Genomic DNA, 13,600 nt, shown 5'->3' with positions numbered 1-13,600 from the left:
GGAGAGAAAAAACTTGAGTCTCTGTTGCCTTTTGAACACATGAATGACTATAGAAATGGACATGTTCATTATCCTGTACCCATAGCAGTAAACAATGAAAAAATGATCGCCGTTTTTGATCGACAGAAACAAATTCTACATGTCGGAACTTCATGTAAGACGAATTCATTTGAAGTCCATAATAGTTTTCATCTCAAAGAATTATCTGGCAAAGAGTTTACGATACGGTTTCTAGATAATAATGGAACAAAAATAATTGCTGCAGATCATGCTGAAGATTTTTTTTATATCTACAAGGAGAACGGGGAGTTGGAACGCAAAGTTATACCTGAAAAATATGGATCTATTTATTCTGTTGCGATAAATTACATCACAAAACGGATCCTGGTTTTAACTAGCCGTGGACGTCATCTTTGTAGTTTCTCAGAAACAGGAGAGCTGAAAGACGATGTTGATCTGGAGTCTTCGCCCTTCGGTAAGATTATTTCTAATCCCCATGGTGCAGTTGCTTTGGTTTGGCAACAGCGCGTAACATTTCTTCAACTGTAGTAGACTTATTTTCATGAAGGCAAATATTAAAGAATGCACTATGGGCATAGATCAAATGGCAATGCAATAAATGCATGGTAAATAAAACTTGAATTAGTCAAATCAATTCCCACAGCATGACAATCACATACAAAGAGTTCAGAGAAATTATTTTTAATCATAACTTTCTGAAATCACTGAACTCTCTCTGTGTGTGACTGTCATCCTGTGAGGATTGACTTTTTCTTCACTATAAGCCATCAAATTTGGCATTAAGATTTTACCATTCACTTCAGTGTAATTTTAGTTGCTCATGCAAAGCAGGCGCTATTTCCTCAGTTTAGTATTACAAACCCATGTCTCATCTCTTCGTCAAACAACTGTGACTACATGAACTACATGTATATAATGGCAACAATTTATCCGTCATTTTAAAAGAATAGCCAAAATACTGTAAATAATGTAAATAATCCGCGGTGCCTATTATGTCTATGATGTGGATACTTCGACGCATAAATCGATACAAAGCAATATACTTATAATTATAATCAATACTGTATACCGTATAATGATTTGATTACTGCACAAAATATGCGTTATGTATAGTATCAATTATATATTTTAGCCAGTTGCTTGACCATCACCATAGTTGATCAGCTTTTAAAACTTTTATAATAGAATTGAAATCACTTGATACCTTGTGTACCAGAACTTTCTGCTTACCAGATGTTGGGACAAGAATGTATAAGAAAAACTATAGCTGGAAATTATAAAATAGACTATAGCCATTGTTTGAATAAAAATACAATACCATTGACAATGTTTCTGTAATTTAATTGTAAAATACCTCCAGTGATCTCCTCACACACAATGCCTCACCCACCCCCTCAATTCTCACCCACCTATTTTGAGTCCCATACATTTGAAAATTGCACAGTTAAATATAAAAACCCATTTTGGATTGGACTGTACCAACATGAGCAGCTCTCTTCAGTCTTTCCAGTCGATTCCAGAAATGAAATGACATCATCGCCTATCGCGCCGCGAGTGACGATCATAGCTACGCTTGTGCCAACCACTTGAAGACGTGGAATGTCGGTTTTCCTGCTAAAATTTGTGAAAAATATTAGAATTATGGCGAGCGCACATCAGTTTTAAATTGGCGCTGGAAATAGAATAGTTTAGGGCGATTTGGTTTGAATTAGGTTTCGGTTTTGACAGGATATGAACGATACATAACTTTATAAAGACTTTCTCGTCCCAGTAGGGAGTTTAAGATTCAAGACGCGGCCGCTCGACGACGCTCTCGCAAAACAAAGAAACTCCACACACGAGACAATAGGTCAGAGGTGTGCATAACTTGTGGTGCCACGACAGCGTTCTCGTTCTTACAACGCTTTCAAATGAGGCAATTTCACAGCTTCTCGACGACATGAAAGCAGCTGCAAAGTGATAGGCTAAAGGCTCGTTTACACTTGCGATTTTTGCTGCGATTTTTCTTCTTTTGATAGATGTTAACGAGTGAATTAGTTACTGATGTTCAAATAAAGCTCTTATACATCAGCATTCGTAAGTAATTACGCATTCACATCTGTCAAAGTCATATATACGCAAAAATTTACGCAAATTTACATCGAACTTGCAAGTAGGGTTTTGTGATGAGTAGAAAAGATGCATCAAATACTCACTCGAATCTTCTATCGTATTCACGTTGAAACGAACTCTCCCCGTGATGTGAATAATCATGATATTTGTGTCTATTCTTTTCTCTTTCACCTGAAAATACAAAATCACCCGAGGAAGACGATTAGGGCAATTGCCTGCATCATGCACGAACAAAATAAAGATATTGACTACAAATTGAAGATATTTCATCAGACTAAACTACGGAATAGTAATATAAAAAGGTAGTCAAATTTAATTACAGTATAGAACAATGTTCAGACTACATAAGACCAACTGGATGGTGTATCATAATATCACCAACCTTCCCATATTCATTTAGAAACACGGCCAACTAATTTTGTGTAAGATATCCAGACAGTACATCCTATTTTGAAGAAACATAGAAGTTTTGAAATCGTTAAAAAAAAGTTTTTTATATTAAAAACTTGGAACCCCTCTCTGAAGAATTTCTGAAATTTTCGAACAGACTGACTTTCCAGTCTTTCCTGACGCGGAAATTTTTCGAGTACAAGACAATGAAGTCGTTTGAATTTAAATTTGAATGAATTTAGACGTCTTCCTGGGCGGGGTGGGTATGTTGGTCTCGTGATGGACTCGTAAGAAACAGTCTTTATTTCGATTTTTTACACACATATTCTAGTTATTATTTTAGGAGCACATCAAACCAATATTGAGTTGATATGCACACAATACATCATAATTTGAGACACTAAGTGTTTGCTTACAATAAAAACTGGATTCCCTCTCTAAAGAGTCAGTTTTTGAAATGCCCATCAGGGAGTAGCGAACTCTCCCAAAGTTCGGAATTTTTTGAGACAAAATATAAGTTGGTTTGAATTTGAATGAAATTAGAGGGTGTGTTGATCTTGTGACAGTTTCACAAGCAATTAATATAACGTTTTATTTGAAGAACGCTTCATTTATTTCAAGATGACTGAGATCGTTAGCGGAGTTTTGAAGCTGACATTTGGATTTTTAGTGAACAAGGCTCGCAGTAAAATCTCAGAACGTTTAAACCATGGCGACGTCACCGACGAAGAATGTCGACGCTTGATCGTGAGAGAACTCGATGATATCAAGAGGAAGTTGGATGGATTAGCGAGAAAGGACTTACTGAGCAGTCTTTATTTTCTTCAAGAAGGAATCAATGGTCTTTACCAGTCGTTACAACACTTTAAGGAATCCGAGAATGGACCACAATCGACCGAACAAGCAACCTCAGCTGGAGCTACGTCTTCTGAAGAAACTTTTACTGTTTCTGAAATCAACGAGGTTATGTCTTTAATAAACGCTTTCAATTCATTGAAAATACATTCCAAGGAACGCTATCTCTCTGCCATCGATTCGTTCAAACTCGCTCGTGAAAAAGCCACCGAAGCATTCAGCAACGAAGCTTTGTCCATCGAGGACCGAATTCAAGCGTCGCAGGTTCGAATGATGGCCAGAATTTTAGAAAAATCAGAAGATCCTGACGCGGGGGTAAGCGATTGCCTAGAATACCTGAAGCAGCTTCATGATATCAAAGCTATTCAAGAAATATTTTCTGTTGTGATTGACGGCGGAATTAAATCTCGGCTTAATAAAACGAAGCGACTCAACAATGCTTCGTCTGTTCACCAAATGAATCTGCTTTTGTTTGAGTTTGCCAAAAGGTTTTCGAACTTCCAAACAGCGTTTTTTAATTGGCCCAGGATTTTGCTTGGAAAGAAAACTCATCATCCATTAGTCGGGAGTGATCGCCTTTAGTAAAAATAAGAGTCTGGTGTACAAAGAGTCTACGAATCGCCGTACCTGGGTTACACATTTTCCGAAAGTATTGTTCGATCTTGTTGTGTTGTAAATAGCAGAAGAGAAATTGTTGCGAATATAGTGAAAGATGATGCTGTACAAATATTGAAACCCTCAGGAGAATCCCGCACAATATATGATCCTTCCAAACAAGAGGATTTGCCACGTTGCAAGGTTGTTGCGATGGATATCGATGCCGAAGATAACCTTTACGTCCTCACGAGATTTCGAAAAAGCAATGGTCAACTATTGAGTTTCAAGTTGTTAATATTTGATGAGCATGAAGAGAAAAAACACGAGTCTCTGTTGCCTTTTGAACACTACCATTTATATATATATGCTGTAACCATCGCAGTAAACAATGACAAAATGATCGCCGTTCTTGATCGAGAGAAACAAATTCTACACGTCGGAAGTTCATGTAAGACGAATTCATTTGAAGTCCATAATAGTTTTCATCTCAAAGAATTATCTGACATATTGAATATGATACGGTTTCTAGATAATAATGGAACAAAAATAATTGCTGCAGGTTATGATGAAGATTGTTTTTATATCTACACGGAGAACGGGGAGTTGGAACGGAAAGTTATGATACCTGAAAAATATGGATATATTTATTCTGTTGCGATAAATTACATCACAAAACGGATCCTGGTTTTAACCTATGTTTTAACTATAAACCGTGAACGTCATCTTTGTAGTTTCTCAGAAACAGGAGAGCTGAAAGACGATATTGATCTGGAGTCTTCGTCCTACGCTGAGATTATTTCTAATCCCCATGGTGCAGTTGCTTTGGTTTGGAAACAGCGCGTAACATTTCTTCAACTGTAGTAGACTTATTTTCGTGAACACAAATAAGAAAAATGCACTATGGGCATAGATCAAATGGCAATGCAATAAATGCATGGTAAATAAAACTTGAATTAGTCAAACCAATTCCCACAGCATGACAATCACATACAAAGAGTTCAGAGAAATTATTTTTAATCTTGTATGACTCATAACTCTCTGAAATCACTGAACTCTCTCTGTGTGTGACTGTCATCCTGTGAGGATTGACTTTTTGTTCACTATAAGCCATTAATATTTTACCATTCACATGATCACATCAGTGTAATTTTAAATCACATGCATGACATATCAAAAAAATCATTAATAGACACTCCCCAAATTGTAAATTGGGCATGGACATTGTAGAGTATTGTTGATAAACAGTTTTTCATTGTCAGTCATCAAATTCAAGAATTGGCAATTTTGTAACATTTTATACAGAATGACTTTCTCATAGACATGCAGTAAAATAAGATAAAAAGTTTATTTTTTTGTGAAACACAAGTTTCAAGCAAAATTATAGCTCTGGAAAAGCAACACTGAACTCTTGAACAGTCCTTAATTATATATTTTAGCCAGTTGCTTGACCATCATCATAGCTGATGAGCTTTTAAAACTTTTATAATAGAATTGAAATCACTTGATACCTTGTGTACCAGAACTTTCTGCTTACCAGATGTTGGGACAAGAATATATACGAAAAACTATAGCTGGAAATGATAAAATAGACTATAGCCATTCCTCCCCAGCACCCAACAACCCGTACCTTTCCATAATATTCATCAAATTCCGTCTGATAATCGCCTCAGCTTCGCCGAGATTATCCTTCCCATCTTGTTTCTGATGTTTCCATTTTATCTCGTCTCTGTCTTGCCGCTCCAGCTCAACGTACAACGCGTCAAACTTCTCTTGTGATAACAACAATTGCTTCGCCTTTTGCCAAACTATGTTCACTCTTCCCATGCGAAACGGATTGTTTTTCTCCGTGTTTGAACTACGTGAGACGGAGAAGAACGCGGACACAAGTAAAACAAACAAAACGGCAAAAACAAGCTGTTCATTCTGGTAAAACTTGTAAAATAAAGTCAAATGTTTTCAAATATTTCATACAGAAATTTCCATTTTGTTCATGTTGGGAACAATCACAGCCTCGCTCTCATTGTTTGATTGGTTTCTGACACGTGTAAAAAAACAGGGACGCGCTGCGTACAAGACTCACACACTTTCTGCCACAAGATATTTCTAATCATTTTCTCCTTATTTCGACTTTTTTTCACAGAACTCTAGTTCATATTCACTTAGAAGCACGGCCAAATAATTTTCTGTAAGATATGCACACAGTACATCGTAATATGAAGAAACATAGCAGTTGAAAATCGGCAAACAAAAGTTTTTTATATCAAAACCTTTGACCCCTTCTCTGAAGAATTTTTGAAACAGAACTTTGCTGACGCTGAAATTTTTCGAGTATAAGACAATGAAGAATAGAATTTAAATTTGAATGAAATTAGACGTCTTGCTGGGCGATGGATGGGTATGTTGGTCTCGTGATTGTCACTGATGGACTCGTAAGAAACAGTCTTTATTTCGACTTTTTACACACATATTCTAGTTCATTTTCATTTAGGAGCACATCAAACCAATATTTAGTTGATATGCACACAATACATCATAATCTGAGACACTAAGTGTTTGCTTACAATAAAAACTGTGATTCCTCTCTAAAGAATCAGTTTTTGAAATGCCCAGCAGGGAGTAGCGAACTCTCCCGAAGTTCGGAATTTTTTGAGACAATATATAAGTTGGTTTGAATTTGAATGAAATTAGAGGGTGTGTTGATCTTGTGACAGTTTCAGAATAAGTTAATATAACGTTTTATTTGAAGAACGCTTCATTTATTTCAAGATGACTGAGATCGTTAGCGGAGTTTTGAAGCTGACGTTTGGATTTTTAGCGAACAAGGCTCGCAGTAAAATTGCAGAAGGTTTAAACGATGGCGACGTCACGGACGAAGAATGTCGACGCTTGATCGTGAGAGAACTCGATGATATTAAGAGGAAGTTGGATGGATTGGCGAAAAGGATTTACTGAGCAGTTTTTGTTTTCTTCGAGAAGGAATAAATGGTCTTTATCAGTCGCTACAGCAGTTTAAGGAATCCGAGAATGGATCAGAATCGACCGAACAAGCAACCTCAGCTGAAGCTACGTCTTCTGAAGAAACTGGTCTTGTTTCTCAAATCAACGAGGTTATGTCTTTGATAAGCGCTTTCAATTCATTGAAAATACATTCCAAGAACGCTATCTCTCTGCCATCGATTCATTCAAACTCGCTCGTGAAAAAGCCACCGAAGCATTCTGCAACGAAGCTTTGTCCATCGAAGACCGAATTCAAGCGTCGCAGGTTCGAATGATGGCCAGAATTTTAGAAAAATCAGAAGATCCTGACGCGGGGGTAAGCGATTGCCTAGAATACCTGAAGGAGCTTCATGATATCAAAGCTATTCAAGAAATATTTTCGGTTGTGATTGACGGCGGATTTAAATCACGGTTTAATAAAACGAAGCGACTCGACAATGCTTGGTCTGTTCACCAAATGAATCTGCTTTTGTTTGAGTTTGCCAAAAGGTTTTCGAACTTGCAAACAGTGTTTTATAATTGGCCCAAGATTTTGCTTGGAAAGAAAATCATCATCCATTAGTCAGGAGTGATCGCCTTATTGAAAAATACAGAGAGTCTGGTGTGAAGATTACGTCGCCGTACCTGGGTTACACATTTTCCGAAAGTATTAATTCACCTCGTTGTGTTGTAAATAGCAAAAGAGAAATTGTTGCGATAGTGGGAGACGAATCTGTTAAAATCTTGAAACCCTCAGGAGAATCTCGAACAATATTTGATCCTTCCAAACAAGAGGATTTGCCAGGTTGCAAGGTAGCTGGATGGATATCGATGCTGAAGATAACCTTTACGTCATCACGAGATTTGGAGAAAGCGATGATCAACCATGGAGTTACAAGTTGTTGATATTTGAAGCATGGAAAGAAAAAACTTGAGTCTCTGTTACCTTTTAAACACATGAAAGAATATACATATATTAGGATATGCTGTACCCATAGCAGTAAACAATGACAAAATGATCGCCGTTTTTGATCGAGAGAAACAAATTCTACATGTCGGAACTTCATGTAAGACGAATTCATTTGAAGTCCATAATAGTTTTCATCTCAAAGAATTATCTCACAGAGTCTATATGATACGGTTTCTAGATAATAATGGAACAAAATAATTGCTGCAGGTCTTTGGGAAGATTGTTTTTATATCTACACGGAGAACAGACAGTTGGAACGCAAAGTTATGATACCTGAAAAATATGGATCTATTTATTCTGTTGCGATAAATTACATCACAAAACGGATCCTGGTTTTAACTAACATTGGACGTTATCTTTGTAGTTTCTCAGAAACAGGAGAACTGAAAGACATTTAGATCTGGAGTCTTCGTCCTTCGTTGAGATTATTTCTAATCTCCATGGTGCAGTTGCTTTGGTTTCGAAACAGCGCGTAACATTTCTTTAACTCTAGTGGACTTATTTTCATGTAAAAGGCAAATATTAAAAAATGCACTATGGGCATAGATCAAATGGCAATGCAATAAATGCATGGTAAATAAAACTTGAATTAGTCAAATCAATTCCCACAGCATGACAATCACATACAAAGAGTTCAGAGAAATTATTTTTAATCTTGTATGACTCATAACTCTCTGAAATCACTGAACTCTCTCTGTGTGTAACTGTCATCCTGTGAGGATTGACTTTTTGTTCACTATAAACCATTAATATTTTACCATTCACATGATCACATCAGTGTAATTTTAAATCACATGCATGATATATCAAAAAAATCATTAATAGACCCTCCCCAAATTTGTAATTGGGGCATGGACATTGTAGAGTATTGTTGATAAACAGTTTTTCATTGTCAGTCATCAAATTCAAGAATTGGCAATTTTGTAACATTTTATACAGTCATACAATGACTTTCTCATAGACATGCAGTAAGATAAGATAAAAAAGTTTATTTTTTTGTGAAACACAAGTTTCAAGCAAAATTATAGCTCTGGAAAAGAAACACTGAACTGTTGAACAATCCTTAGTTATATATTTTAGCCAGTTGCTTGACCATCACCATAGCTGATGAGCTTTTAAAATTTTTATAATAGAATTGAAATCACTTGATACCTTGTGTACCAGAACTTTCTGCTTACCAGATGTTGGAACAAGAATGTATAGAAAAAACTATAGCTGGAAATAATAAAATATACTATAGCCCTTGTTTAAAATAAAAATACAATACCATTGACAATGTTTCTGTAATTTAATTGTAAAATACCTCCAGTGGTCTCCTCACACACAATGCCTCACCCACCCCCTCAATTCTCACCCACCTATTTCGACTCCCATACATTAGAAAATTGCACAGTTAAATATAAAAACCCATTTTGGATCTGGACTGTACCAACATGAGGCAGCTTCTTCAGTCTTTTCCAGTCGATTCCAGAAATGAAATGACATCATCGCCTATCGCGCCGCGAGTGACGATCATAGCTACGCTTGTGCCAACCACTTGAAGACGTGGAATGTCGGTTTTCCTGCTAAAATTTGTGAAAAATATTAGAATTATGGCGAGCGCACATCAGTTTTAAATTGGCGCTGGAAATAGAATAGTTTAGGGCGATTTGGTTTGAATTAGGTTTCGGTTTTGACAGGATATGAACGATACAATAACTTTATAAAGACTTTCTCGTCCCAGTAGGGAGTTTAAGATTCAAGACGCGGCCAGCTCGACGACGCTCTCGCAAAACAAAGAAACTCCACACACGAGACAATAGGTCAGAGGTGTGCATAACTTGTGGTGCCACGACAGCGTTCTCGTTCTTACAACGCTTTCAAATGAGGCAATTTCACAGCTTCTCGACGACATGAAAGCAGCTGCAAAGTGATAGGCTAAAAGGCTCGTTTACACTTGCGATTTTTGCTGCGATTTTCTTCTTTTGATAGATGTTAACGAGTGAATTAGTTACTGATGTTCAAATAAAAGCTCTTATACATCAAAGCATTCGTAAGTAATTACGCATTCACATCTGTCAAAAGTCATATATACGCAAAAATTATACGCAAAATTTACATCGAACTTGCAAGTAGGGTTTTTGTGATGAGTAGAAAAGATGCATCAAATACTCACTCGAAATCTTCTATCGTATTCACGTTGAAACGAACTCTCCCCGTGATGTGAATAATCATGATATTTGTGTCTATTCTTTTTCTCTTTCACCTGAAAATACAAAATCACCCGAGGAAGACGATTAGGGCAATTGCCTGCATCATGCACGAACAAAATAAAGATATTGACTACAAATTGAAGATATTTCATCAGACTAAACTACGGGAATAGTAATATAAAAAGGTAGTCAAATTTAATTACAGTATAGAACAATGTTCAGACTACATAAGACCAACTGGATGGTGTATCATAATATCACCAACCTTCCCATATTCATTTAGAAACACGGCCAACTAATTTTGTGTAAGATATCCAGACAGTACATCCTATTTTGAAGAAACATAGAAGTTTGAAATCGTTAAAAAAAAGTTTTTTATATTAAAAACTTGGAACCCCTCTCTGAAGAATTTCTGAAATTTTCGAAACAGACTGACTTTCCAGTCTTTCCTGACGCGGAAATTTTTCGAGTACAAGACAATGAAGTCGTTTGAATTTAAATTTGAATGAATTTAGACGTCTTCCTGGGCGGGGTGGGTATGTTGGTCTCGTGATGGACTCGTAAGAAACAGTCTTTATTTCGATTTTTTTACACACATATTCTAGTTCAATATTTATTTAGGAGCACATCAAACCAATATTGAGTTGATATGCACACAATACATCATAATTTGAGACACTAAGTGTTTGCTTACAATAAAAACTGTGATTCCCTCTCTAAAGAGTCAGTTTTTGAAATGCCCATCAGGGAGTAGCGAACTCTCCCAAAGTTCGGAATTTTTTGAGACAAAATATAAGTTGGTTTGAATTTGAATGAAATTAGAGGGTGTGTTGATCTTGTGACAGTTTCACAAGCAATTAATATAACGTTTTATTTGAAGAACGCTTCATTTATTTCAAGATGACTGAGATCGTTAGCGGAGTTTTGAAGCTGACATTTGGATTTTTAGTGAACAAGGCTCGCAGTAAAATCTCAGAACGTTTAAACCATGGCGACGTCACCGACGAAGAATGTCGACGCTTGATCGTGAGAGAACTCGATGATATCAAGAGGAAGTTGGATGGATTAGCGAGAAAGGACTTACTGAGCAGTCTTTATTTTCTTCAAGAAGGAATCAATGGTCTTTACCAGTCGTTACAACACTTTAAGGAATCCGAGAATGGACCACAATCGACCGAACAAGCAACCTCAGCTGGAGCTACGTCTTCTGAAGAAACTGTTATGTCTTTAATAAACGCTTTCAATTCATTGAAAATACATTCCAAGGAACGCTATCTCTCTGCCATCGATTCGTTCAAACTCGCTCGTGAAAAAGCCACCGAAGCATTCAGCAACGAAGCTTTGTCCATCGAGGACCGAATTCAAGCGTCGCAGGTTCGAATGATGGCCAGAATTTTAGAAAAATCAGAAGATCCTGACGCGGGGGTAAGCGATTGCCTAGAATACCTGAAGCAGCTTCATGATATCAAAGCTATTCAAGAAATATTTTCTGTTGTGATTGACGGCGGAATTAAATCTCGGCTTAATAAAACGAAGCGACTCAACAATGCTTCGTCTGTTCACCAAATGAATCTGCTTTTGTTTGAGTTTGCCAAAAGGTTTTCGAACTTCCAAACAGCGTTTTTTAATTGGCCCAGGATTTTGCTTGGAAAGAAAACTCATCATCCATTAGTCGGGAGTGATCGCCTTAGTAAAAAATACAAAGAGTCTGGTGTGGAAATTACGTCGCCGTACCTGGGTTACACATTTTCCGAAAGTATTGTTCGATCTTGTTGTGTTGTAAATAGCAGAAGAGAAATTGTTGCGAATATAGTGAAAGATGATGCTGTACAAATATTGAAACCCTCAGGAGAATCCCGCACAATATATGATCCTTCCAAACAAGAGGATTTGCCACGTTGCAAGGTTGTTGCGATGGATATCGATGCCGAAGATAACCTTTACGTCCTCACGAGATTTCGAAAAAGCAATGGTCAACTATTGAGTTTCAAGTTGTTAATATTTGATGAGCATGAAGAGAAAAAACACGAGTCTCTGTTGCCTTTTGAACACTACCATTTATATATATATGCTGTAACCATCGCAGTAAACAATGACAAAATGATCGCCGTTCTTGATCGAGAGAAAAACATTTACACGTCGGAAGTTCATGTAAGACGAATTCATTTGAAGTCCATAATAGTTTTCATCTCAAAGAATTATCTGACTATTGAATATGATACGGTTTCTAGATAATAATGGAACAAATAATTGCTGCAGGTTATGATGAAGATTGTTTTTATATCTACACGGAACGGGGAGTTGGAACGGAAAGTTATGATACCTGAAAAATATGGATTTTTATTCTGTTGCGATAATTACATCACAAAACGGATCCTGGTTTTACCTATGTTTAACTAAACCGTGAACGTCATCTTTGTAGTTTCTCAGAAACAGGAGAGCTGAAAGACGATATTGATCTGGAGTCTTCGTCCTACGCTGAGATTATTTCTAATCCCCATGGTGCAGTTGCTTTGGTTTGGAAACAGCGCGTAACATTTCTTCAACTGTAGTAGACTTATTTTCGTGAACACAAATAGAAAATGCACTATGGGCATAGATCAAATGGCAATGCATAATGCATGGTAATAAAACTTGAATTAGTCAAACCAATTCCCACAGCATGACAATCACATACAAAGAGTTCAGAGAAATTATTTTTAATCTTGTATGACTCATAACTCTCTGAAATCACTGAACTCTCTCTGTGTGTGACTGTCATCCTGTGAGGATTGACTTTTTGTTCACTATAAGCCATTAATTTTACCATTCACATGATCACATCAGTGTAATTTTAAATCACATGAATGACATATCAAAAAAATCATTAATAGACACTCCCCAAATTTATAATTGAGGCATGGACATTGTAGAGTATTATTGATAAACAGTTTTTCATTGTCAGTTATCAAATTCAAGAATTGGCAATTTTGTAACATTTTATACAGAATGACTTTCTCATAGACATGCAGTAAAATAAGATAAAAAGTTTATTTTTTTGTGAAACACAAGTTTCAAGCAAAATTATAGCTCTGGAAAAGCAACACTGAACTCTTGAACAGTCCTTAATTATATATTTTAGCCAGTTGCTTGACCATCATCATAGCTGATGAGCTTTTAAAACTTTTATAATAGAATTGAAATCACTTGATACCTTGTGTACCAGAACTTTCTGCTTACCAGATGTTGGGACAAGAATATATACGAAAAACTATAGCTGGAAATGATAAAATAGACTATAGCCATTCCTCCCCAGCACCCAACAACCCGTACCTTTCCATAATATTCATCAAATTCCGTCTGATAATCGCCTCAGCTTCGCCGAGATTATCCTTCCCATCTTGTTTCTGATGTTTCCATTTTATCTCGTCTCTGTCTTGCCGCTCCAGCTCAACGTACAACGCGTCAAACTTCTCTTGTGATAACAACAATTGCTTCGCCTTTTGCC

General features: G+C 36.7%; 2 protein-coding genes across 3 annotated transcripts in view; both read right to left on the bottom strand.

Annotated features, from left to right (window-relative positions):
• Window positions 1–5,861, bottom strand: part of LOC114529012 (alpha-2-macroglobulin receptor-associated protein-like) — a 35,742-nt gene extending 29,881 nt beyond the window's left edge. The window contains exon 1 of the mRNA XM_028550740.1: window positions 5,603–5,861. Within this exon, the coding sequence (XP_028406541.1) occupies window positions 5,603–5,799 (197 nt within the window). The 5' untranslated portion in view covers window positions 5,800–5,861. The remainder of the gene's footprint in view (window positions 1–5,602) is intronic.
• The window catches only part of LOC114529010 (alpha-2-macroglobulin receptor-associated protein-like), a 40,825-nt gene continuing 31,707 nt past the window's right edge, over window positions 4,483–13,600 (bottom strand). The window contains exon 7 of one of the 2 annotated variants that reach the window (XM_028550734.1): window positions 4,483–4,667. The gene's annotated coding sequence lies outside the window, so the exon portion shown is untranslated. Of the gene's footprint in view, window positions 4,668–12,325; window positions 12,341–13,600 lie in introns of those variants that run through there. The other variant, XM_028550737.1, reaches the window with a different exon arrangement.

This window comes from Dendronephthya gigantea, unplaced genomic scaffold (genome assembly GCF_004324835.1).
Source record: "Dendronephthya gigantea isolate DGI-Jeju-01 unplaced genomic scaffold, DenGig_1.0 000053F, whole genome shotgun sequence".
Classification (NCBI taxonomy): domain Eukaryota; kingdom Metazoa; phylum Cnidaria; class Anthozoa; order Malacalcyonacea; family Nephtheidae; genus Dendronephthya; species Dendronephthya gigantea.
This window is presented reverse-complemented; position numbering and strand designations above follow the sequence as displayed.